General features: G+C 52.1%; 1 protein-coding gene across 1 annotated transcript in view; it reads left to right on the top strand.

The window, feature by feature from the left end:
- The window catches only part of VIPR2 (vasoactive intestinal peptide receptor 2), a 78,675-nt gene that overhangs the window by 32,985 nt on the left and 17,931 nt on the right, over positions 1–27,759 (top strand). The window contains exons 3-5 of the mRNA XM_082473377.1: positions 602–709; positions 4,449–4,546; positions 22,295–22,392. Of these exons, the coding sequence (XP_082329503.1) occupies positions 602–709; positions 4,449–4,546; positions 22,295–22,392 (304 nt within the window). The remainder of the gene's footprint in view (positions 1–601; positions 710–4,448; positions 4,547–22,294; positions 22,393–27,759) is intronic.

Here is a 27,759-nt window from a genome sequence, read left to right as displayed (position 1 = left end):
TTAAACCAAATAAGAGATCTGAAAAATGTTTTAAGCTGTAACATTATGCAAGTTAAGTTTTGATAACTCCATGAGGGTAACCTAAGATTTCACCACTAATAAGTCGTCTTGACTGCTGAAATCAACGAAATCTTTTCAAATATTTAAATTTGCAAATTGTCTTTGAAGTCAGAATCCATAAACACGCAAGTGTATGTGCATCTAGGGGACCCTTACCTCTAAGACTTACACAATACCCAGTGTTGCCCATTTTATCACATGGGGGGTGGGGGGGAAGCACTTCAGCAGGAAAAAGTGATGATTCTACTGCAATTCAAAAGTGTGCAGTGCATGCTGGGTTCCTCAGAAACATTCTACCACAGATCTGCTTATTCCTCCAAAGCTGATTACGATGAACCCATGCCAAGTATATTCTCAATAATATCATGGTGCGAGTTTCACAGAAAAATAATTTGCAAGATAATTATCTAATTAACAGGCTTTCTATTTGAGAAGCTTCTGAGCAGATCCGGTCCCACCACCCTGGGCACCCCACGCGTGGCCTGAGGGCGCTGCCCCTGTGGTGGGCAGAGGGCCTTGCTCACCCCCATCTCCCCTCCAGCCTGCAGCGGCGTCTGGGACAACATCACGTGCTGGCTGCCCGCGGATGTCGGCGAGACTGTCACGGTGCCCTGTCCAAAACTGTTCAGCAATTTTTATAGCAAACCAGGTACTGTCGTCTGTGTTGTTTCTGAGCTTTGCGGGGCGGGGGGGGGGGTGCATACGAGCGGCCGGCTTCTCCATGAAGGCACAAGAAGCAGGGCGTGGGTTTCCTTGGCCCAGTGAGTCAGGGAACAGCTGTGCTGAGCTGGCCTTAGGGGCTGGGAGCACAGAAGGCTTCCTGCCGGGTCGTCCACCCTGCAGCACACACGGTGGGACGGACAGGAGACCCCGAGCAGGAGCCAGACACACAGGCGCCCAGCGCAGACGAGGGGCCGTGGCACCAGGCAGGGAGAGAATAGAAACACCTGCCGCACGTGGGCACCCGTAACCCTCAGAGAGCGTCCTCCAGGGTGTCCCTTCCCGCCGGGAACGCACTTTCTCCTTCACGGGAATCATCTCCTTTCCTGGACCGACTCTCTGGGTTCTCAGCCCCGCCCTTGACCCAGCCCCCCTGTCACCTGAACACCTGCCGTGGCGGAGCTTCCAGCCTCAGAAGGTGCTGACCGGGATGGGCCACGCCCTCCTTCCGGGGCTTGCTCTGCACACAGGCCCTGGAAACCCAGATGTTCGAGAAATAGACCTGTTTTTTATAAAAAGTTGTAGGTGGGAAATTGGGGGTCTCTCCACACATCGGTGCATGTTGTCATGGCAACCAGTACGTTGCTCTGCTGTCCCCATGCGGGTGAGCCCTGGGGCCCACGTGAGGTCCCCCTGAGCTGGGCTAGGACAGGGGATGTGAACAGGCAGGTGGGAGACTCTACCTCTGTGGGAGGGGAGAGCCGGGGGGCTGGGCAGAGTTCCGAGAGCAGGTCTTTGCAAGGGACAGTATCAAACCATCAGGTGGAGGAGGGCCAGGTTCCAGGACTCGGAGATTTATTCTGACAAATTGGAACCTTAGGGCATCATGGATGCCTTCAAGTATTAGTGTTCTCTCAGCTGGGGAGAAGGCGCCTATGCTCTGCGTCCAACAGCGACACGGCCAGGAGCCCGTGCCCTCGGCCAGGCAGCCCAGTTCTGAGTTCTGCCCCCCCTCCTCTCCAGAAGCCACCTGGCCAGTCCCCAGAGGGCTGCGAGGGTCCTGGCCCGCCCCTGACTCGGAGCCTGAAACGGCCCGCGATGGGAGCACATCCGGTGGACCGGCCGCAACCTGGAGCCTCCCCTCACCCCTGCCTCGGCCCAAGCCAGGACCCTGCTGGCAGGGTCTGAGCCCAGGTGGCCGTGCTCAGGGCCAGACGTGTGACTGTGGCCTTTTCAGGACAGTCACACTCAAACATGCACTTAGGGACCGAGGACAGGAGTGTGCAGTCAGCTTTAGGGAGCTGGGGTGGGGCTACCGACACCGCCGTGCTGAGGCCCCAACACTGCAGCTAAACTGGGGCCACGGTGGGGAGAGGCATGGAGATTGCGCAGGTCCTCACAACAGGTGACCAGACTTCTGGGTCCTAAGCTGTGCCCCGCTTTTGTTCTCAGGTCCCTCTCTCACCTCCATGCCTCCCCTCACTTCCCTGCCCTCTCCCTCATCCCCCAGATCCTTCCCTCACCCCCGACCCCTCTCCCTCACCTCCCACACCCTTCTCCCTGAGCTCCTTGGCCCCGCTCTCACCCCTTTGCCCATCTCTCTCCCCCGACCCCTCTCTCACCTCCATGACCCGTCCCTCACGTCCCTGCCCCTCTCTCATCTCACCTCCCTGACCCCTCCATCACCTCCCTGACCCCTCTCTCATCTCACCTCCCTGACCCCTCTCTCACCTCCCTGACCCCTCTCTCATCTCACCTCCCTGACCCCTCTCTCACCTCCCTGACCCCTCTCTCACCTCCCTGACCCCTCTCTCATCTCACCTCCCTGACCCCTCCATCACCTCCCTGACCCCTCTCACCTCCATGACCCCCGTCTAACCTCCCCAGCCCCTCTCTTCACTTTACCGTCTCAGGCATTTCCTGGAAGCCCACCTTCCACTTTTGCCTAAGGTTTCACTGAGGAGTGTGAAGCCAGGCAAGATGACAACCCTGTGGGCGAATCTCGACTTCATAGGATGAGGTTTATTTAAATGTCTTCTTTAGTGTTTGCCATATAATAAGTGAGGAATGGCCAGCTCAGCACCCACTCCTTGCCTTTGCACAGAGCTTAGGGTACAGGTCCCGAGAGCAGGTAGGTAGCAGGTGTGCTGTGCAGGTGAGGAGCTGACTGCCCAGGTCTGAAACGGGCACCTCGCTTGTAATCTGTGTAGCTTTGGGCGGGTGACCCAGCTTCTTTAAGCCTCAGGTTTCTCATCTATAAAATGGGATCATCAAAGGGCCTCCTCTCGTAGCTGTCAGGATTGCATGAGTTAAATACGGAGGAGCCGGGAGGAGCCGGTGGGCCCTACGCTGCCGACACCACTGTCCCCGACTCTGACGGGCAGGTCATTCTCTTCTGTGGGCCTCAGTCTCCCGTCTGTGAGGTGGGGCAGGGGAGCCAGACCTCAGCAACCTCGCCCCTTTCAGGGCTCTGTCTTGCCCACAGCACTGCAGTCCCTGCGCCCGAGCTGCCCTCAGGCCCCCCGGGAGCTGGAGCAGGAGGTTTCGGGTCTGGAATCAGAGGACCCAGGGGATGGCGGTGTTGGAGTGAGGCTGGGCCGGGCGAGCCCAGGTGATGTTTTCCAGGGGCTTTGCTGAAACCGACCCAACCCACTTCCTCTCCAGTGGATTGGGGTCTGGACTCCCCCGGCCTCTCTCCCCACGGGGAGCAGAGTGGCTTATGCTTACCTCCTCCCCAGTGTGGACCCACTGTGCTCTTCATCCCACCTGATTCATCAGTCAGAGCAGGTGAACAGGTGGGCTGCCCTGGAGTAGAAGAAATGAGGGATTTTTAATCACAAAACTCAGTTGTTACTGACCCTCAGAGCCTCACTTTTCCATCTATAAAATGGGAACAGTGATGCCACCAAGTGTGCAAATAAAAAGAGATGGTGTGAGGAAACGTTTGCTATTCCGAAAGCCCTGGGCCTGTGGTCGCAGCAGGAAGCAGAGACAGGGCCAAAGTCGCCGCGCCAGCCTGGGTCCGAGCTCCCGAAGCCCACCCAGCAGGTCCGTCCCCTTCCCCTCACCACCCTGTGCGTCATCTGCTAAAGACGCCTCTTCCTGTGCAGGGGACCCTGCATTGCTGAGTCTGACGTGCAAGTTAGGTTCTTAGGAGCAAACAGTGGGGTTGTAAAGTCAAAGCTGCCTTTATCTCACGCCATGCAAATCTGACGTCCACGGTCTTTCCTGCAACCACGGTGACCAGTGGTGCCTGTCCTGGCTGCTCTGGTCAATGTGCCTCGGGGCGGCGAGGTGAGGACTGGCCCAGGGGAGCGGGAAAGCGCAGGGCAGCGCCGGGCAGAGCGGCCAGGGCCTGCCTACGATGCCTCTCATTGGACAGAACAGCCTGTCCGCGTCCGGCCCGCTCCGTAGTGAAGAGAGCACACACACCGGCACCTCTATCCCGTCGTAACCGCCCCCGACCCCGCGCCCGTGCTTTGGCGCAGAATCCACTCCCTCCAGCCGCCGAGGCCCCGGGGCTGCAGGGGCCGCTGCCCGGGCTTCGTGGGTGAGGAGGCCAAGGAGGGGGACGCACCCTGAGCAGCAGCGGCCCCGGGTTCAGGCCCGGGCCCCTCGCCGGCCCCGAGGGAGAGGGAGCCCCTCAAGCCGGCGCAGGTGCAGGCGGGGCCCTGGCCACCCGGGCCAGTCCTGACGCGCAGATCAGACACCTGGCCTTTACCTTCCAGGAAACATAAGCAAGAACTGCACCAGTGCCGGGTGGTCAGAGACGTTCCCGGACTTCATGGACGCGTGCGGCTACAGTGACCCCGAGGATGAGAGCCAGGTAAGGGCTGCGTGGGCCTCCCTTCCTGGTCGTTTTTCCGAGGTGCCTGGTAAACCGCGACCATTTGCTGCTCCAAGCCTCACTCGGGTGTTCTTCCGCTTCTGGCCGAATCCCGCCAGGTCCCTGGTTTCAGTTCAGCCGCCCGGCCTTTGGAATTAGGCGCTGGTTCCGTAATCTTGGAGCTGGGAAAGGCTGGTTTTCTCCACCTGCTATGGTGTATCTGGAAGGTGACGCCGAGAGTGGCTCTACCTGCCGAACTGAGCTTAGCCAGTGTCCCTTCTGCCATGAGGGTTTCTTTGTTCCCTTTAAGGTGTTGCCACCCGTGGGCGGTCGAGAAGCCATGCAGTTGTTTTCTTAGCTCTGAGCCGGCAGCGGGGAGGGAACCAAACTTGGAGCATCTCTGCAGACTTAGAGCCCGTGTCGCTGGTGTGGGCTGCGCAGGCTCGGCTGGCCGCTGGTGCCTCTGTCGGGCCGTGGTGGGGACTCGGCGAGGGGCAGGCGTAGTGAGGGGAGCCTTTCTCCGGGAACGCGGTCCTTTCAGCGGCGATCTCCCGCACCCGGCCGTGCCCGTGGTGGGGTCTGTTTTGTTTGCCACCAGAAAGCCAGGTCAGTGTCTCCCCTTGAAACCCATCGCTCGCCCTGTGACCCCGTGTGGACAGGTTAGGGCCTTGGGAGCCGGGAGCCGGGCTGTTTCAGACCTGCTCCCTGACGACGGGTGTGAGGCCCTGGGGAGTGCCTGCCGCCCACGCCTGAGCCCACGCGGTGCGGGCAGACCGTGTCTGTGCCGCCGAGGCCCGCCTCCTGCCCCCCACGCCTGAGCCCACGCGGTGTGGGCAGACCGTGTCTGTGCCGCCGAGGCCCGCCTCCTGCCCCCCACGCCTGAGCCCACGCGGTGTGGGCAGACCGTGTCTGTGCCGCCGAGGCCCGCCTCCTGCCCCCCACGCCTGAGCCCACGTGGTGCGGGCAGACCGTGTCTGTGCCACCGAGACCCGCCTCCTGCCCCCCGCCCATGCCACCTCACCTCCGCTGTCCCTGGGTCCTGCCCCCAGGTGAGGCCCTCAGGGATGCGGCTGTCCCATCACTTTTCCTGGGTAACGAGGGGCTTTCTTTGCTCTCCTCACTAAGAGTTACAATTTAAAGCCGATTCTTTTCCTACCAAATTAGTAAACCCTAGGAAAGGAAGTTCCTTGTATTTTAGCCGGTATCCCTCTAACTGGATGACAAGTGACCTGTGACCGGTGGTCAGTGAGGGTAACCGTGGTGGTGCGGCTCTGAGCCCTGCGTCATGTGCTTCTTACTGATGGACGTGGTATATATTTAACGTACACGATGTGATGTTCTCACATGTATACAATATGAGATGATTCCCCAGTCCATCGCCTCACAGATTCCCTTTGCTTTTTTTTTTTTAATATATAAATTTTATTTATTTATTTATTTATTTTTGGCTGTGTTGGGTCTTCGTTGCTGCACGCGGGCTTCCTCTAGTTGCGGCGAGCGGGGGCTACTCTTCGTTGCGGTGCACAGGCTTCTCATTGCGGTGGCTTCTCTTGTTGCGGAGCACAGGCTCTAGGTGCGAGGTCTTCAGTAGTTGTGGCGCACAGGCTAAGTTGCTCCGCGGCATGTGGGATCTTCCTGGGGATTGAACCCGTGTCCCCTGCATTTGGCAGGCGGATCCTTAACCACTGCGCCACCAGGCAGGCCCCTCCCTTTGCTTTTGGTGAGACACAGAACCTATTCATCTTATCACTGCAGGTTTGTTCTTGTTGACCGATGCCCCCCCATTTGCCCACCCTTCATCTCATTTAGTCTGGGTGACAACCCACTTTACAGATGGAGAAACTGAGGTTTAGAGAAATGATGTGACGTGGCCAAGGGCCCCACCATTCTGACTAGAGCCAGCCCCTTTGACCCCCTCCTCAGGGGCTGCTCCCAGGCCCCCCGCTCTCCCTACACAGGTGGAAGCAGCAGCAATGGGCCTGGGACACACCTGGGCGGGCAGCCAGGCCAGGGCTGTGCTGACCCTTCCCAGCCATTGTCCCTCCCCCCCCCCCCCCCCCGCGGACTTGTGCCCCTGGGGCATTCTGCACGAATCCCTTTTGTTCTACAGGATCCCACGGAGAAGGCCCAGCCTTTCCCCATGGGCGTGGCCAAGAGGCAGGTCTCACGTGGCCCCCATGACAGCAGCACAAATGGTGAAGCCCCCCCAACGCTGGGCCCAAGGCTCGGGCAGCGTTTAGCCTCCTCCGCCGTCTGCCGTTCCCCTCCCCGCTCCCTGGAGGATGGGCGTAAATGCCACTGCCCACGCGCTTGCCGGTGGCCGGGTGCACAGCCGGGTCAGAGGCCACTCGTGGAATCAGGGTTCGAGCACGTTTTCATGGAACAGTGAGGGGATCTCAGGTTCCAGACTCATAGGAAACTGCTGTTCAGTCCAAACCAGGAAGCCGTCTTATTGGTGTCTAAGAATAAGACCTTAAATCGTGTAGAATTTAACCCCAGTTTCAGGGCTGTTTCCATAGAGAAAAGCGTCCCAGGCCCCGTTCTGAAGACCCTGAACTCTGACCAGGGGTGATGACAGCCCCACGATGGCCGGGACCCTGTCACATCCCGCCTGCCTCCCAGGTGGCCCTGCGGGACGGGGGCAGTGGCTGGAGAGTGTCCAGACTTCTGTAGGGGTGGGTGGGTTGGGGTCCTGGCAGCCGCCTTCCATCACCCACATCTCCCTTCCACCTCGGCAGCCAGCCCAGCATTCGTACCTCCGAGGCCTCAGGACACACGTCAGGGCGAAGAACACAGCGTCCTGAGGCCTCGCCAGCAGCATTTATTCAGAGCCTGTGCTTGTTCCACAAGTAAACATTTCCCGGGAACCGCGACGTTCCGACTCTGTCCTCGGGTCACAGAGAGCCCAAGGTGGTTGTAAAGGACATCGTCGTGGGAACCATGTCAGCTCGGAGCCCATGAGGACAGAGCACCTGTGATTTCCTAATGCTTTTCTGTCCGGTGCAAAGAGCTATTTTTGTTCTCAAACATTTCAGAGATTCTGCAGTTATCATGAATGCATATTCCCTGCTAGTGGATTAGAAACTCAAAATATTTTAATGTGCGAAGGCGAAGAAAATAATGGCACAAGACCAAAATGAATAATTTTCTTCCTGATTGCAGCTTCCACTGCTCTCACACTTCGAATTCTCGGTCGTTTAAGGAGTCGCTTGGAAGATGAAAACCGCAGCACGCTGAGCTGCCCAGAGCGAGGCCGGGACGGGCCTTCCCCGGGTGGAGGGAGGGGGCGGCCCCTCGATCCACGGGGACTCCTGCTTCCACGCCACTCTTCATCTCATCAGCCACTCTCTTTCTTCCCAGTTTTACGATTTTAATTGGATTTCCTGTGCTCGTGCAGCCAAACTCTGCCCTGGGTGCCGTGTGTGCAACCTTTGTTGGTTTCAAAATTAATTAAATTCAAGGGAAAAAATTAGCTTCCACAAAAGCCACATACAGTGAGGGAATTGAGAGACAAAGCAGTCGGGAATGGCAGTCCCGTGAAGGAAAAAAGAGTTTGAAGACCCCAGAGGACCCCTTGGACGACGTGGGAGCCGTGATTGCGAAGCTCTGCTCGTTTGGACCAGGGAAGCCCGCGGAGTCGTGGCGGGGTGGCGGTGGCCGGGGCCTGCGTGTCCTGGTGCAGTGAAACCCTGAGGCCAGCCAGGCTCGGCTCGGGACGCCCCGTCACCGCATCCCACTTTCCGTAAAGCAGGGCCTCCCCAGTCTGTGTCCCTCTCCCAGCAAAACCTGCCTCAGGTGTGCGCATCTTCGTCTTAGGCCTTTCTTCTTTCAATCCTTGGATAAAGGGTTTAATCCCATTAAGAGGCTTTCAGGACCCCCCTGCCAACCCCAGGCCCACGGGGGCCACACCGGCAGCTCCCCTCCCCCTTTTCCCTTGTCCCAGCCTGCTGAAGCCTGCGGGGAGAGCAGGCCAGCCGGAGACCACGAGCCCCTCTCACTGCCCCCACCCTTACCGTGGGAGCCTACGGGTCTCCCGAGCCAAGGAGGTTGTCCTGGCATCAAGGTCTCAGCCTCAGGCGGGCGGTCGTTCCACCTGGTGTCGTCTGCCTGGTCACCTGCCCCCCCCCCAGGCCCCCTGACCCATCATGCCCCAGACCCGGGGGCGCTCCTGACCCGGTGGCTCGTGCTGCAGCCCGTCGGGTGGACCCTGGTGTCCTGACTTCCTTCCTCCGCCGATGGCTGTCTGGAGGCTTCTGGTCAGAGCACTTCCTGGCCAGCCTCCCTGCCTCAGTGTCCCACCCGCTGCCCAGTGTTCCCGCCTCTCTGATCTCCCAGGGATGCTGAGAGTTGGCAAAACACGAAAAGTGCCGGAAATGACAAGTCTCGTGGGCCCAGGGTGGTCTCCTTTTCCCTTTATTGGGAGATGAATCTGGAAGGACCCCAGGGCTGTCCCCCCTCCGTGGCCACCACCTGCGACTCAGTCGCCACATAGGATTCTGCGCCCGGCCTGCCGCCCCGCCGCCCCGCCGCCCCGCCGAAGGACAGCAGCGTCAGTGGCACGCGGCACCCTGTGCTGGGCGGACACACCAGGCAAAGCAGCCCGTACGTCTCCTGCATTATATATCTGCTACTATAGTTCTTAAATACAGAGCACTTCTGCTAAATTTAGCCAAGAGAACTGTGTGGCATTTCAACCTTCCCATGCTTCGAGTGAACACATTTCTTCCATGTTATGCCATATTCCTAAAAATATTTTTGCAGTCTCTTCTCAGCTTTCAGACCATTGCAGTAACTCTTTCCCACTGACCGCTAATGTCACCTCCCCAAGGGTCCCCATCCCTGGCGTGCTCAGTCCTTCCATGTCAGGCGCCCTCGACCTCTCACTCCCAGGCCCTGCAGGACCCCCGATGTCCCCGTGTCAGAGGACGATGGGCAGGGACATGCTGAGCAGCCTGTGGGAGGTGGAAGCCAGGACTGGACCAGGAGTGGAGCACCTGGGGGTGCAGGAGGGCCTCACACTCACTTCCGCTACAGTGGCCGATTGCATTCCGCTTCCGGACAAGCACCCAGGGCGGTGGCTTCGCTTCATTTTGCATCAAAGGGCGGGAAGGAGCTGCGCCGTGGTTTTCAGGGGCACGTGAGGGCCACGCTCCCTCCTGGACCGCTCATCAAACGATGGGGAAAATCCGTTTTCCTCTGACCCGTCCCCGCCAACAAAGGAGTGCTCCCCATGGTGACTGAACAGGGGCGGGTTGGGTCAGCGACAGCGAGGCAGGCAGGGCGGGACCTGGGGGGTCAGGACGGGGAAGCGGTGCCAGCGGGGCTGGGCGGCAGCCGTCACCAGCGCTACACACCACGCCGCCCGCTGACGGTCCAGGCAGAGATCTGACCGCCGGCAGGAGCGTGATCCGAAGGTTCACAAGACAGACACGATTACTAGCCAGTTTCACCTGAACCTGTAAGCGTGATGCTTAACACTTGCCCGATAAAGGAGTGAGTCTTTCCAAGGCCAAAGGAGAAACAGGGTGAGGCAGAGGAGGTTAGCCAGGAAATCTACAGAAACAGGGTGGGTGCCTGGCTCCGGGAGGTTCTCCTACAAGAAAGGAGATGAGGGTACAGAAATTAGGGGGGAATAATAGAGAAAAGCTCAGGAGCGCGTAGGAAGCAATACAGGTGTCCAGGGAAATACAGAGAAACAACCCGTCTTCAGGGAAGGAGACGCGGGGTGCCTGCGAGGCAGGCAGCCCCAGCCTTGCAGGGGTGAGGGGGCCGAGCCACGAGCCCACCCCACTGCGGACACCAGGCCGTTTCTGTAAGACAACCATGGGGACCAGCTGTGTCCACAGGGCTGGGGCATCAGGCAGGACTCGGGGCTGGGGCCCCGGCAGAGGGCTGGGGGCCCCAGGCCGGTCTCAGCCAGGAACAGGTCTCTGAGGGAGGGTCCGATCTCCCTGATGTCCCCCTCTTCATTGGGCTTGTACATGACAGCCTTGCCTGGGGGAAGCAGACATTTGGGGCCCAGGCAGCTGGCAGTCGGCGAAGCTGGGCGCACCGGCCGTCCCAGCCAGGCCCTCGCGGTGGGGAGGGAGGGAAGGCACCGTTTCTGGGGCAGGTTGGGGGCAACCAGGACATTCGCTGGACAATCCGGTCAGTTTCTCCATGTGACGTACAAGTTCAGGACTAAAAGTTTGTGGTCCTAAGAGATAATTGAAGAAAATATGGAAATTAGCAATATTTGTTTTACTGGGTACTCGCAATCTCTGTTAAAGACCTAGAAAAAAGAAGACAGAGTTTTGGAAAGGTTCACCTACCAATTGTCAAGTTGACATCACCTGTCTCATGGGTGTGATGTGGGGAATTCGAGCGGCTGGACATGGGCCTGGAGAGGCCACAAGCCAGGAAATGTGCTGATGAAGGACCAACAGTGGCCTCGTTACTGCGGGTTCCCTTTAACAGTTTGGCTATATTTTCTACTTTCTCAAAAATCAGCAAATACTTTACTCTTGTATTCAAATAAAATCAAACTTTAGGTCCCCCCAAAACACTTAAGTTTATGCTGTTGGACAAATCATTTCTCAGTGACATTTGCTTCCCACCAGGGACCCTGACAGGACAGCGAGGAAACTTCCCTCTGTCGTGCGTTTCCTGAAACCTGCTTTGAGGCGATTTAGTTGCCGGGATGGTGCAGGGGAGCTGACCGGCCAGGGACGCCCTGCGGCCTCCGCGATCTGTGCGCAGGTGTGCGGCGGGCGTGAAGGCGGACGCGGCGCCTGGGCTGCACACATGCACCCCCTCGGCTCGTGAGCCGCGAGGCTGTCTTTCCTAAAGGAGGGTGTGCTGTGCTGTACCCTCAGCACCGGCGCCAGACCTGGGAGATGCCGAGTTTTACACGGCGTCATCTAACCCGCTGGCTCGGTCCCAGGACGGTTCTCGGGGCACGTCTCCCAGCAGAGGCGGCCCTGGCGCACGTGACCCAGCCTCTTCCCACCCCTCGGCCTTTCTCTGTCTTTCACGTGAGTGTTGTGTTTGAAGAACACCGGCCTCGACCTCACAGACCTCACAGGCTCTCTGAGGGGTTTGTCTGATGTTTCCAGAATCACATGCGGGTTATCTGCCAAAGGTGAGGACGCTTGGTAGCAAAGCAAAGGCTCCCGATCCGTCTGTCGGTTGCCTTTTCTTTGTCATAAACTCTGTGCCGTAAATAGGTCTCAGTGGGAGAAACTGCTCCAGAATGTCTATGTATGTTTCTTTGCCTCAGAAACGTATTTGGGTTTTTAAAAGAAAATCCATTTTCCTCTAACACGTTCACACCAACAAAGGAGTGTTCCCCGTAGTGACTGAAAATAGGGACTCTTTGCCAGCCAGTCACACAGTCCTGGCGACACAGACGTGCACCCCCAGCGCCACCTCCTCTAGATGTCACCGCTGGGCTCCCGGCCGAGCTGCCAGGTCCCCTGCTCCCAGCTACACAGCAGTGCAGCGTCCATGGGAAGTCAGCCCTGTGGCGAGTGGGCATCAGTCATGGTGACCATCTGGACGCCCCCCTCTCCTGCCGCCCCACGAAACATCATTCACCTTCCCGACATCACCGCTCGTCCTCAGCAGAGAGGTGATCTCGGCGACAAGGAGAGCGATGTCACCTGTGTGTCACCCAGGCTGGCTGTGACGGGCGCCTGGTCGCTTCCGCCCGGGGCAGCGCTGTCCAGCGCCCTCTGACCTGAGAGCCCAGCGGCCCCCTGGGGTCAGTCCGCATCCTCAGACGGCCCTGAGGGCCCCAGCGAGGCTGGAGGAGGCCCAGCGCGAAGCCGGCGTGCTTGCGTCTCCCCTTTGGGCTCCTGCAGTGCCTCTGACCACCCACAGACTGAAGGGGGAACCGCCGTCAGCAGGAGCTCTGCCCGTCCGCCTGTCCTTCCGTCTGCCCGTCCCCTCCCCCTCCCCCACAGCGCTGGTCAGGGCCGCGCGGGCAGCGGGTACCACGCCGAGTGTAGGGGTGGGGGGCTCCAGGTCCTCTGCGAAGCAGACTGTGTACAAAGGAGGCTTGACTCAGGAGGACTCGGGTCGTTGGACTTAATAACCTTGAAGATCTCTTTCGTCATAAAAATGGTTTTCATTGTGAAATCAAACCACTTAGGGGCATTTACTAAGAGTGTTTACAAGCTCTTTACATGGATTATCTCATTTAATCCCCCGACAAGCCCATGAGGTAATGCGCTGTTTTCAATCATCCTTTTATGGTTGAGGGGAACTAATCCACGGTCTCATCAGTGAACAGAATTTAACCTCGAGCCCCAGAGAGTCCCCAGGCTCCTGTTGGCTGTGGATTTTACTCTTGGTTGCGTTCGTGCAGCTGGATGATACACGGTCTGTGCTTCGGGGTGGAGCATCTTTTCATTTGCCCGTTTGCCATCCGGTCTGTTCTGTGGCGAGGTGCCTGTTAAGGCTTGTGGCCCATTTTTAGTTGGGTTGTTTGTTTTCTTATTGTTGAACATTAAGAGTTCTTTGTATGTTTTGAATAACAATCCTTATCAGATGTACCTTTTGCAGATATTTTCTCCCAGTCTGTGACTTGTCTTCTCATCCTCTGAATTTCTTTCGCAGGGCAGAATTTTTTAATTTTATTGAAGTCCGTCTTATCAATGATTTCTTTCACGAATAGTGGTGCCTTTGGTGTTGTATTTTAAAAAGCATCATCAACTCAAGGTCATCTAGGTTTTCTCCTATGTTATCTTCTAGGAGTTTCATAGTTTTGCAATTTACATTTAGGTCTATGACCCATTTTGAGTTATTTTTTGTAAAAGTGTAAGGTCTGTGTCTAGGTTGATTTTTTGCATGTGGATGTCCAGTTGTTCCAGCAACATGTGTTGAAAAGACTGTCTTTGCCCCATTGCGTTACCTTTGCTTTTTTGTCAAAGAGCAGTGACTATTTACACGGGTCTGTTTCTTTACTCTCTTCTGTTCGTTGACGTGCTTGTCTGTCCTTTCGGCCACACCACTGTCTTCATTCCTGCAGCTTAACCGTCAGTCTCATGACTCTGCTCTGGGAACCCCCAGCTGCTGCCGCCGCCTGTCTCCCCACTGTCCTGGGGCAGCTGTGTGTCCTGTGTCCTCCCTTCTCTCGTGGACCCAAGGAGATGGTTGATTTTCCGGTCCTTTCAGAGTTCTACTCATTGTTAGGATGCAGTGGTGCCGTCCACGCTCCTTACGTGCAGAACTGACCAATTCCTCTTAAAGGAAGAACGCTGAAACAGACAAGTAACGTCCCCCAGGGAGGGCGCCCTCCGAGGGAGGGGACACTGGGGTGCGGGTGGACTCTCAGCCCTGCGCCTTGGTGGCCTCGTGGTCTTAAGCTGACCTGTCACCCCGGACTCAGGTCCCCCATCTGTGTAAGGGGAACGTGGCAAAAATACTCCGTCTCCTTCTTCACAGGCCTTTGGGAGAAGTGAATGAATTAACTTTTGTGTTATATTTTGTAAATTGCAAAGCACCCAGCGCTGTTAGGTTATCATTACAGTCTCCTAAGCAGAATAGGTGGGTCTTAAAAGATGTTTGCCAACGACTTTCAGGCAGAAAAATTCAACTCATAACATTGTTGCAAACGTGACGCTGAGCCTCCCTCACCCTGAATCTGAGATGGGAGTAGCTTTGATGACCTGCGTGCGCTTCGGACCACATTCCCATGAAAACAGGCTGTCATTTCTGATGGTCTCTAACACATTTGCTTTAAAACAAAGAAGCCTCAGCCTTCCATTTTCAAGGTGAGAACGGGCACCTCCTTGCGCCCGAGACAGAGGCTGTCCCTGGGCCCTGGCGAAGGCTGCCGGTCCCCGGGCTCCGAGATCCTTCCGCAGCCCCGCTCCAAAGCCGCCACGAGAAGAGGCCCCGGACCGGCCACTCTACTCAGCGCGCTCTGCCCGCTCGGCCCTCTGCCTGCTGCCACACAGGACGTGGCGTGTGGGGGCCCCTGCAGCGCCTTCTCGGAGGAGCCCGAAGACCTGGCCGAGGAATCAGAGCTGAGGTGCTGCCCTGGGGAAACCAGGGAGCCGGGGAGAAGCAGAGTGAGTATCACCCGTGACTAACGTCTCCACGGGAGCCCAGACGACCCTGCCGCACCGGCCAGCGACGTCGCCCGGGTCCCCAGCACCTGGCACATCTCCTCCGGGCCACCCGCCCATCCGTGCTGCCCTTCAGCTGCGAGGTGCCCCTGCCCTCTCCACCACCTGCCCTCCGGCCCCTGCTCATGCCTCGGCCACTCGCTCTGAGTTCAGAGTGAGAGACACGGGTCAGCATTTTTCGGGGTCTGTGTTGGTCTTATTTGCCCAGCAAAACCTCCATACCCCGGAGACAGGGGCTGTGCCTTCTGTTCAAGGGGGACCTCGGCCCTTCGTGCGAAGGTTAATCGTTACTAAAAGGCCTGGCAGAAGCCACTGTTTCCCAGACAGCGATGCACGTGGCATCAGCAGGTTCAGAAGAGAACACGCAGGGTGCTTCACCTCAGCCGAAGCGTGAGGCGACAGGCCAGGCGAGGTTCTAATAAGAGAGTTTCCTGAATCAGGAGCCTCTGGTCCAGCCAAGGGGCTTTCAACTTTTTTTAATTAAAATCCACAGTTGGAAATGCATTTCACACTGTGACCCAACACAGACATTTCACAAAGCCACATTTTCTATGCTACCTTCTTTAAATGTTGGTTGTTACCTAGGAAATTGATTGCATGACCCACTACTGGGTTATAAATAGGGTTATCGTATACAAGGTCGGCCAAACCTGGCCTCTCAAGAGAAAAAGGGGAGCTATTAATAGTCGCTCCGGGACAGCAGACATAAACCAGGCCTGGCCCAGGCAAACAGAGGCCTCAGTCGCCTAGTTATGACTCAGTGTTTGGAAACACTGGCCAGCCCGCAGTGGTCCTTGAGAAGGGCTATGCCGTGTAGCTCCAGGGCGATGTATGATTATGGAAACTTAGAGCCGGAAGAGGACTTGCACGTCACCCCGTCCCACACACTTGCTGGGGACTAGGAAGCCGCCCTGCGTGACAGCCAGTGGGGAAGGGCCGCCATCTCCTCCCAGGCAGGACCCCCAACGGAAGGCTCAGAGCGGCGGGTCCTGTGCTTGCCCACCACAGGCCCCTCAGAAGCGCTGAGAAAGGGGAGCATTCCTGAACTGTTTTCCTCGCTGCCTGATCATGTGATGATGGCGACACATATTCAAGTACTTTTTTACAAGTAAATCCAGTCTCCAACTTGCGATTGTAACGTGTGACTGTTTGAGAGCATTTTCCCTGGTATAACCTCGCGGTGGCAGGAATCCTGATATGTGGGCATCCGGTGTTGGGGGGGGCTCATGCCGAAGCCCTGGAAATGTGTCCCCCACCTGCCCCTCGGGCGTCCCACTGGCGACATTCTCAGGCCCACCAGTGCGGACCGGTGTTCGTGGACACCTGTCATTTAATCACCTTCGGGAGCAAGTGCCCCCCACCCAGGTTCTCCTCTGCTCTCCACACCAAGTGAGGCCACACGCCCAGGAATCGTCCTGTGGGCCTCATGCTTAAACAGTATGAGGACTTTCTGTAAGAAAAAGAATACAACCTTAAATACAAAAGTGAATGTTTATGCAGGATAAGGAAGGAGGTGGCAGGTTCCTTTTCATGGACCTCAAGCATAGTGGATGCCCAAAATACTTACAAAGAAAAGAGTTAAAAACTGCAGAGTGTCCTACATGTTCTTTGATCACCCTTTGTTGGCTTAAGGGAAACAAGTCCTTGTAGATGTCTACTCCTAAGACTTCTATAAACTCATAAAGCTCATAAGAACGAGTTTTGGGAGGATGTCATCCTATTATCCTGATAGGGTCAAAAATGAATATTAAATTCAGCCAGACATTTGGAATAAATCTTTTGTGTATCAAAAAATTATTACAATGGAACATTTAAATAAGTCCCTCACCCGGAAGGGGAGCAGCACATTCTCATCTCAAAGAAGTTAGGAGGGGAGAATGAGCCCTGGAATCACTGTGTTTCCCCCAGGGGTTTGCACCTTTAGTTCTGTTTTGTGAAGTCTGTGGTGCAGATTATGGATGTTACAGGTGATAAAGAAAATAGGTATTTTCTCCCTTAGGGACTTGATAGTAATTTTACTGGGAACTGAAGACTGAAGGCCCTGTTACAAACCCGTGAACAGCCACTGGTCTCGTGTGGTGTGTGCGTAACCGGTTCCCGTTTCTGCCCCTCTGATCATACATGCACTAGTGTGAACAGGAAAGGGGGGACCTTCCAAGAGGAACACGTGAGCAGTACACCACCCCCGTCTCTTCCCCGTTTTTATGTATTTACTTCAAAATTACCATTGTACTTAATGTACACTCTGCTTGTTTTGTTTTATAAAATGTATCGTGAACATTTTCTTAAATCAGTCAGTATCCTTCGAAAACAAGATTTTTAAGGGCAGTGTGATATTCTATTTTATGAATATGCTGAATTTACTCAATTGTTCACAAATTAGGTTTTTTCTAATATATTGTTATTTTAATCAGTAAACAAACCTGTGCACGCATCTCAAATTCCTGGTTAAAGGATGTGAAGTAAGACAAGGATATTTTTAATGTTTTTAATTATACTGTCAAACGGCTTTCCAAAAAATGCGCCAATGCATGTTTCCACTAGGAAGAGATATGATGCCCATTTAGCTAATACCTTCACCAGCAGTTTCATATTGTTTCAGTTATCACCAATTTTATAAAACAAACAAAAATGCTATCTTATTATTTTAGTTGCACCTGGTTCATTGCTAATGGGCGCAGGCTTTTCCTGGGTCATGATTAACTTGTTTCCTCTGCCAGCTCCCCTTTTGGGGTGTCTTCCTTCCCATCTACCAGGCTTTCCCGAGAATCTGTCACGACAGGTGTGCCTTCCTCCAAGTTGGGTTTTCTTGCTATGCTGCCCACTATGGAAACTCTGAGCTGAGGCATCCAGGTAGAGCATTCCTGCACTGGTAGCATCGGGGAGCCTGGCAGATGAAAACACGGGTTCTCCTGGAAGGAAATCCTTGCCCAGGCCTCCCAATTTCCCGTAGATCAACCCCAAAGATGAGCTCACACCTAAATGTACAAACTACACAAAGAACCAGTCAGCAGATGACGAACAGTGAAATTACATCCTCGAAACTGGAGACGATGGATTCATCAGGCAAAGAATACAAATAAGTGCGTTTAAAATGTTTTGTTAGGGCTTCCCTGGTGGCGCAGTGGTTAAGAATCCGCCTGCCAATGCAGGGGACACGGGTTCAAGCCCTGGTCCAGGAAGATTCCACATGCTGTGGAGCAACTAAGCCCGTGCGCCACAACTACTGAGCCTGCGCTCTAGAGCCCATGAGCCACAACTACTGAGCTTGTGAGCCACAACTGCTGAAGCCTGCGCACCTAGAGCCTGTGCTCCACAACAAGAGAAGCCACTGCAATGAAAAGCCCACGCACCACAACGAAGAGTAGCCCCCGCTCGCCACAACTAGAGAAAACCTGTGCACAGCAATGAAGACCCAACACAGCCAAAAATAAAAATAAATAAAATAAATAAATTTATTTATTTTAAATGTTTTTTTAAAAAAAGAAGAAATTGAAAATAACCAAAAATGAGATACTCTAAAAAGGACCTGATCTGGGAGAAAAAATAGACCTTAAAAAAAAAAAGAAAATTAAAACATACAGAAATCTGTTGCATTTCTTTACAGTAACAATGCAATATCAGAAAGGGAAAGTAGAAAAAAAAATCCCTTTAAAAATTGCATCAAAAAGAACAAAACACTGAGAAATAAGCCTGACCAAGGAGTTAAAAGACTTAAATGCTGAAAACTATAAAACATTGATAAAGGAAATTACAGATGATTTTCAAAATGGAAAGCTATCCCATACTCTTGGATTGGAAGAATTATTATTGTTAAAATGGCATACTACCCAAAGCAATCTACAGATTTAATGCCATCCCTATCAAATTACCCATGACATTTTTCACAGAACTAGAACAAGTAACCCTAAAAATTATATGGAAGCATAAAAGACCCAGAATTGCCAAAGCAATCGTGAGGGAAAAGAACAAAGGGGAGGCATAACCCTCCCAGACTTCAGATGATACTACAAAGCTACAGTAATCAAAACAGCATTGTATTGGCACAAAAACAGACACATGGATCAATGAAACAGAATAGAGAGCACAAAAATAAACACACACACCTACGGTCAATTAATCTTTGGCAAAGGAGGCAAGAATATACAATGGAGAAAAGACAGTCTCTTCAGCAAGTAGTGTTGGGAAAGCTGGACAGCTGCATGTAAATTAATGAAGTTAGAACACTCCCTCACACCATACATAAAAATAAACTCAAAATGGCTTAAAGACTTAAATATAAGACAGGACACCATAAACCTCCTAGAAGAGAACATAGGCAAAACATTTTCTCACATAAATCAAATCAGTGTTTTCTTAGGTCAGTCTCGCAAGGCAGTAGAAATAAAAGCAAAAATAAACAAATGGGACCTAATCAAGCTTATAAACTTTTGCATAGCAAAGGAAACCATAAACAAAACGAAGAGACAACCTACGGAATAGGAGCAAATATTTGCAAACAAAGCGTCCAACAAAGGCTTACTTTCCAAAATATACAAACAGCTCATACAACTCAATAACAACAAAAAAAACCCAAACAACCCAATCAAATAAATGGGCAGGGACTTCCCTGGTGGCGCAGTGGTTAAGAATCCACCTGCCAATGCAGGGGACATGGGTTCGAGCCCTGGTCCGGGAAGATCCCGCATGCCACGGAGTAACTAAGCCCGTGTGCCACAACTACTGAGCCTATGCTCTAGAGTTCGCAAGCCACAACTACTGAGCCCCCGTGCCACAACTACTGAGCCCCCATGCCACAACTACTGAAGCCCGTGTGCCAAGAGCCCGTGCTCTGCAACAAGAGAAGCCACCGCAATGAGAAGCCCGTGCATCGCAACGAAGAGTAGCCCCTGCTCGCCACAACTAGAGGAAGCCCGCGCGCAGCAATGAAGACCCAACGTAGCCAAAAATAAATTAATTAATTAATTTAAAAAAAAAAACGGGCAGAAGACCTAAATAGACATTTCTCCAAAGAAGACATACAGATGGCCAATAAGCGTATGAAAATACGCTCAACATTGCTAATTATCAAAGAAATGCAAATCAAAACTACAATGAGGTATCACCTCACACCGGTCAGAATGGTCATCATTAAAAAAAATCTACAAATAATAAATGCTAGAGAAGGTGTGGAGAAAAGGGAACCCTCCTATGCTGTTGGTGGGAATGTAAATTGATACAGCCACTATGGAAAACAGTATGGAGGTTCCTTAAAAAACTAAAAATAGAATTACCATACAATCCAGCAGTCCCACTCCTGGACATATATCCAAAGAAAACTATAATTTGAAAAGATACATGCACCCCTATGTTCATAGCAGCACTGTTTACAATAGCCAGGACATGGAAGCATCCTAAATGTCCATCGACAGATGAATGGATCAAGAAGATGTGGTACGTATATACAATGAAATACTACTCGGCCATAGAAAAGAATGAAATAATGCCATTTGCAGCAACATGGATGGACCTAGAGATCATCACACTAAGTGAAGTAAGTCAGATAGAGAAAGACAGATATCGTATGATATCTCTTATATGTGGAATCTAAAATATGATACAGATGAACTTATTTACAAAACAGATACAGACTCGCAGACATAGGAAACAAACTTATGGTTACCAAAGGGCAAAGTGGGGGAGGGATAAATTAGGAGTTTGGGACTAAGATATGCACACTGCTATATGTAAAATAGATAACCAACAAGATCCTACTGTATAGCACAGGGAACTATATTCAGTATCTTATAATAACCTATAATGGAAAAGAATCTGAAAAAGAAAATATATGTGTGTGTGTGTGTATATGTATATATATATACACACACACATATATAACTGAATCACTTTGCTGTACACCTGAAACTAACACAACATTGTAAATCAACTATAGTTTTAAAAAATGAAAATCAAGTAGATACATCAAACAGCGAATCAGATACAGATGAAAAGAGAATTCTGGAACAGGGAAGGTAGATCCAAAGAAACTGCCCGAATGCAGCAGAGGGACGAGGGGGTGGGAAATAGAGCAGCTTCTGGGCATCAGGTGGAGGCCCAGCATCAATCTGGTCACAGCCTCAGCAGGAGAAACGGAGACCCCGACCACCCCAAGCACCGTGAATAAGAGGAAATCCACAGCCAGGAAGCTGTGATGAAACTAGAACATACCAAACTGCGGAGAATCTTAAAGACAGATTGCCCACCCACGGACGCAGCCGCCTCCCACGTGGGGGACTCGTCCTTACTCAGAACCCACCCGCTGAGCTGCTGCTCAGAATTGAAAGAGAAACAAAACCAATGGGTCCACAACCCGCAGACCCCCACTAAACGTGCTAAGGAGTGTGCTTCGGGGGAAAGAAGACACCAGAAGGAAGAACTGAGAAGCAAGAAAAATGTAAGAAAAAAAGGTAAACATGGGGAAACCCAGCAAAGACAGTTTAAAGCAATAATAAAGGGCGGGTAGCTAAAAAACAGGGTGAGACGGCGCAGGACAGCACGCAGCGCAGCTGATGAGGGTGGGGGTGCGTGTGCAGAAGAAGCCACCCAATAACCCTGTCAAGACTGCAGCACAGACACACGCGTGAAGGTGAAAGGCACACGGGGGGCGGGGTCAAGCCTCGGGGTCGGCGCTGGGCCCCCGTGGTTTTACTCAATTGCCGGTTTGGTTCTGGCGTCCGTCTGCAGGTGTGTGTGTGGTCATCACGTCGTTTTCTGTGCTTTCAGTGGGTTTGAAATATTTCATTTTCCAACTGTGTAACCTGAACCATTGCCACAGGTGACGCAGTGGCAGCTGCTCCGAACACCCCAGTCCTGCCTGTAATCCTGCGTCAGGAGGAGAACAGGAGAGGGACAGAACCTAAAATCAGGGTTTCCGAGGACAGTTCAGAAGCCCAGCTCGCCCTCTGCTTTCTCCCCCGCAGGCTGGAAGCCACGAAGCGACAAATCCCACACGCCGACCTGCGAGGCCTCGGACGGGGTCACTCGAGGCAGGATTTGCCGTTTCTTCACGCTTAGCTCCGCCGTCTTCGCTGACTTAAGGCCCAGATCACTCCAGGAATTCACTGGGGAAGCAAGAACACACCCTGCGGGAGGTGGCAGCCCCTATGTGGGGCGCTGTCTTCCTGGTCCAGACCCGCTTGGCTCTAGCGGGAGCTGGCAGGGTGGCCTCGGGGAAGACCGCAGGGCTGGGCCAGCGCCCGCCTCAGCGGGCTGCTCGCTGCCGGAGGTTAAGACGAGCTCGGTGATTTTCCTCTCTCCCACCCGGAGGGCTGAGCGCGTCCAAGCTGCTGCTTCGGGGCGGCGCCTCGAGGCCTCCTCCGAATGTGGTCCCCACGTCCAGGCGGCTCCCTCCAGGCAGGTTTGCTTTATGGAAACCGTCCCGGGTTGTTCACAATGAATTATAAGGGAACAGGTGGGTGTTTAGAGTGCATTTCTGGCTCAGGATGGAGGTGGAACTCCAAGACAATGCTGCCTCGTGTGTGCCAGCATCAGCCGCCCACAGCCCGACCTGGAGGGAACGCACGGTGGGATCAGGAACCCGGCCCGTTGTCCAGTGCCGGCCACCAGGAGCTTACAGATGCATTTTCCTCTCTTTCAGATCACGTTTTATATTCTGGTGAAGGCCATTTACACCCTGGGCTACAGTGTCTCTCTGATTTCCCTTACAACCGGAAGCATAATTCTTTGCCTCTTCAGGTAAGTAGCAGAAATGAGCAATCCTGCCAAAAACGAGAGACAGGAAATCATCCATTTAAGCCATCTAGGCCCATCAGAGGAGGGCAGAAACCGCTGGCTCCAGGCCCTGCTCTGTGCCGAGCCAACCAAACTCCCTGGGAAAGTGCCAGCATGAAATATGATGCTAATGTTGACGTTTGTATTTAAATACTCTGCATTTCTCATATGAAGAGACAATACTGACCATGGATAAGAATGCAGTTCAACTGTTATTTACTAAACAGCAGTATGCAAATGCTTTGAAAATACAGAGGCACCCTGGCCTTCCCCTCCCACTCAGAAGCACCCACATCTGGGCCTCACAGTGGGTGCTCTGTTAAGAGACACTGTCATGTGTTCAGGAGCATGAGGACAGGTTCAAATCCTGGGTCAGTCTCTTAGCAGCTGTGTGACCTTGGACAAATTGCTTAACCTCTCTGTGCGTCTACATGGAGGCTGATGGAGCCTACATGGCTTGTGGGAGGTGCTCTCTGGATGACTCCTGCTTTTCCCCTGCTCCTGGACCCTCGCTAGGTCTCTGGGAGCTAATGACAGACGTTGTGCAGCTGGTGGTCAGGGTTCAAGGGGGGAGGTAGATGCTTCTATCTGGGAAAAGGTTCTAGTTTTTAGGACTAAATCCCTGTCTTAAGCATCACTAGCCTTAAGTAAAATGGGTGATATCCAGCTTATTTTAACAGGGTTTTGATCACCTGTCAAAAAACAATCTGTAGAGAACAAAGAGCGTTATTTGGGGTCTCAGGAATTGCGATTCGAGAAGCACAGACTCAGGTAAAACTGAGAGGGTTCCAGGGAAGAGAAGGAGTCGGGGGCTTGTAAAGGCAAAAGCCACAGGTTGTTAAAGTTGTCTGGCAAGAGTTAGGATTGGCTCTGATGCAAAAGGAAATATTGTCCTTAAGGGACAGGCTGTCACGAGTTTTTCGGGGGGTGGGATCTGATATGTATCTGAGTTTCTGGAACACTGTGCAGACCTTCTGGACGCCTCGTCAAGACAGTGAGTGGTCAGAGCTCAGATCCCGTCCGCCTGAGACGTGGTGGCCTCACTTCCTCGCGGCCTCTGGCTCCATCTGGAGGTTCTCTTGGCAACACCAACTCCACTTTTATTTTCCTCCCACACACCACATATCTTATTTCTCTTTGCTAAAATATAGTTCAAATGCTGGCCAGTCTTCATATAAAATCAGTGATATAACAAATGGAGTGTTTTTAGAACATTAGGAGATCCATACTTGGAAGAAAAATGAGTGAGTGGAGGTGATGGAGCAGGTAGCGGAGATCTCAGCAGACGTTAACTGGTGCTCCTCTAGTTTCAGGCATCTCGGCTGTGTCAGGTAGTTGATAATTCTCAGAAAGAATGAGGCAATGCCTTTAATCCAGAACTGCACTTTGAAAAGTGTGGGGAAGACCTATCATATTTTATATGATTAAAAAAAGTTCTTAAAAAAACACTGGTATTGTATTAATATTTGTTCTGCTATCTTCTGTATTTTATTGTACATTTTTAAATCTTGAAATTGTTAAATATAAAAAAGAAAGAAAACATTTAGGGAGGTAAGCCAGCACAGGGTAACTTGAATTCGAAAAATTTCAGTTTGTTTTTAAAGAGCTCCTATATTGAGCAATCCATATTCTTGACACAGCAATTTCCCTCAGGTTAGTACTTCATGACATACTTAACTAGCCAGCAATAGCATTTTGGAATTATTGCAAATATGGTCGTGATCCATTAAGAGAATCTCAAATGGTTTTATGCATATCACAGTCTTCTTTACGTGGACATCATTCTTCACCTGCAGGTGACACTTCTTAGAAAAAGGACGTGTCTGCATTGGCTGTCATTCTGCTGGTTCAGTGTGTAATGATCCCAGGAAAAAGTGCCCAGAGCCCAGGGCTGGAGTACAGTCCCAGGCTCTGCCTTCAACTCGGGCACCCTTCCCACTTCCATCTGCCAATGCCACCTCCCTGGAGAGCTGAGAGACTGAGTTAATTCTAAAATCCATGTTATAAAAATAACATGCTCCAGGGGGGAGGGGAAAAAAAATAACACGCTCCATTGTCCTGGTGATTACACCCAGGAAACAGAATTCTTTGCAGTCATCGAACATTTATTCTCCAAAATATAGCCCATAAGCTAAGAAAGCATCAAGCAACCATGTTCTTTTTTTTTTTTAACATCTTTATTGGAGTATAATTGCTTTACAATGTTGTGTTAGTTTCTGCTGTATAACAAAGTGAATCAGCTGTATGTATACATATATCCCCATATCTCCTCCCTCTTGCGTCTCCCTCCCACCCTCCCTATCCCACCCCTCTAGGTGATCACAAAGCACCGAGCTGATCTCCCTGTACTATGCAGCTGCTTCCCACTAGCTATCTATTCTACATTTGGTAGCACATATATGTCAATGCTACTCTCTCACTTCGTCCCAGCTTACCCTTCCCCCTCCCCGTGTCCTCAAGTCCATTCTCTACGTCTGTGTCTTTATTCCTGTCCTGCCCCTAGGTTCATCAGAAGCTTTTTTTTTTTTTAGATTCCATATATATGTGTTAGCATACTGTATTTGTTTTTCTCTTTCTGACTTACTTCACTCTGTATGACAGACTCTAGGTCCATCCACCTCACTACAAATAACTCAATTTTGTTTCTTTTTATGGTTGAGTAATATTCCATTGTATATATGTGCCACATCTTCTTTATCCATTCATCTGTCAATGGACACTTAGGTTCTTACTTTACGGCGGAAAAACGGAGCATCTCATTTCATCATCTCTTTCTTTCCCGAAGGTCATGCAGACTTGGGTATCAAACGCAGGGCCTAGTTCTGTGTGGGAGTCGCGGGTGGTCACTGTTGCTGGCACCCTCGAGCGCGGCCTGTGGTCCAGGCACTGACGAGGCAGCCCCAGTCCTCACAGGCCCAGGAATAGCAGCAGTAATTGCTAACACACTGTGCCATGCTTTTCATGGGGGCTTGTTAATTTGGTCCTTACGACACCTCTACCAGGTAAGTGCTCTCACGTCCCAGCTTTACCAGTTAGAGAAGGAGGCCTCGGAGGTGCCGTGTGTCCCAGGCTGCTGAGCGGGTGAGCGCAGGGCCCCGGTCCACCACCGCCTTCACCCCGTTCACCTTCGGGAGTCCATTCACGCCACCATCAGGGGCGGATCCCAGCCTGGCTCATCTGGAGACACACTTTCGGTTACATCCATCATCCATTAGACCTGTACCTGGAAATGAAACTTTAAATGTGTGGTGAAGATGTCACTGAGAGACCCGGCAACGTGACGCGTTTGGACAGCTTGCTGACCTGGAGGGGCTGTGCCCACCTGGGGGGCAGCAGCAAACCCCAGCCCCACTCAGTGTAGAGACACGGTGAGAGGGAGAGGGAGGAGGAGCAGAGAAAAGAAGAAAAGAGAGAAAAGGGTTTGGAGAGATGAGAGCTCCCAGCACGAGAAGCACACGACGCCGAGGCAGCGTCGCGCCTGCAGCCGTCAGACCACAGCGCAGGGTCACTGAGCTTCAGAACCGCTCCCGTGGCGTATTTAATGTCGTCATTACTGAGGTCCGGGGTCGTGTTGAATACACAGAAATAGACTTTTCTGAGTGAAGTGTGCGTGCAGGGACGTGGGCAGGGCTCCACGTGCAGCGCCACGCTTGTCCCCAGAGACACAGCGCCCAGGTCGCGATCCAGCAGGGTTGGCACCAGGAGCCGATCTCCAGGCCGCTGCGTGTCCGTCACCACCCGCTTCCCAGAAGGTGACTGTTATTCAGAGTTCTGACACCACACGTTGCTTTTGCCTATTTTAGAATCTTACAGAAGGAACGCCCCAGTCTCCCCAGTTCAGCATTTTGCAGGGAGGTTCATCCGAATTGTTGCGTGTGGTTATCCTGTTCCTTTTTATTGCCGTGTGAAGATAACACAACTCATTTATTCATTCAATGTCCACGGAGACGTGGGTGCCTCTCGGTTTGGGACGACCACAGGCAGCGCCGCTGTGAACATTCTTGTGAGTTCTCTCCTGCACACGTGTACACAGTTCTTCAGATGTGTGTGTGTGTGTGTGCACACTTATATTTATACTCACATTTATGTTACGTTTATATGTCTTTCCTGTCATAGGCCGTGCACAGGTGTGGTCTCTCTAGGTACTGCACGTGGTCACCTGCCTGGCAGAGATTCCTTCCACTCCACCTCCCACCCCCGTTGTCTGTAATGATATAGAATTGTGTTTTTAATTTGCATTTCCCTGGTGAATAACGATATAATGTGTTTGGAAACTTTTTTTTCTGCAGGACCGTTTCAAGTGTTTGCTCATTTTTCTATTCAGCTGTCTCTCTTTTTTTAAGTTAATTTTTAGGAGTCCTGTAAGAGCAGCCTTTCATCAGATATGGGTATCACAGATTTTATCTCCAGCACTGTGGTTCAACTTTACACCCCCCTAATGAGTCTTTTGATAGGCGAAAGTTCTTCATTTTAATGAAGCCTATTGACCATCTGTCTTTATGGTCAGAGCTTCCTGAGCCTGTTTAAAATATCTCTGGCATGGTCTTCTTTGTTATCATCTAGAAATTTTTATTATTTTAACTTCTCATGTATAGGTTTATGATCCACTGGTGATTTATTTTTGTGTATGGTGTGAGGTAGGGGTTAAGGTTCATTTGCTTTCTCTGTATGTGTATTCAGTTTCTCCAGGACCATTACCTGGAAAGCCCACCTGTGCCAGTGCGTTGCAAAGGCATCTTTGTGACTGTGTATCAAGGGACTGGATGCCCTGTTCTGTCCTATTTCCCTCTTTATCTATCACGTGCCATTTTTACATTGCTGTAATTGCTGTACCTTTATAATAAGCCCTGACTTCCAGCAGTGTAAATCTGTCAGCTCTTCTTTCTCACTAGGAAGAGCTTGGTCATTTGCACTTACATGTGAATTTTTTTAATCAACTTGTCAGGAGCCATTAAAAAAACTCTTCTGGTATTTCATTTTGGATTGCATTGAATCTGTAGATCAGCTAGGATAGACTGGACATCTTTACAGTTTTGAATCATCCAACCAGTGATTATAGTAGATCCTTCCATTGGTTTGGGTTTTCTTAATTTCTTTCAATAATATTCTGTGGTTCTCTGAGTAAACATCATGGACGTCTTTTGATAGTCATGCTGAGGTATTTGTTTATGCTGTTGTATATATTTGTGTATACATAACGTTTAGAAAAGGAATTGATTTCTGTATATTGATCTTGCTTCAGCAGACTTGCCAAATTTATTTATGAATTTTATAATTATTCTGTAAATTCATCTGGATTCTTCTTATATGCAACTCATGTTTTTGTGAAGC

Source organism: Balaenoptera physalus (assembly GCF_965194825.1).
Source record: "Balaenoptera physalus genome assembly, chromosome: 8".
NCBI classification, from domain to species: Eukaryota; Metazoa; Chordata; class Mammalia; order Artiodactyla; family Balaenopteridae; genus Balaenoptera; species Balaenoptera physalus.
The sequence above is the reverse complement of the archived record's forward strand: the minus strand, read 5'-3'. Positions and strand labels throughout refer to the sequence as shown.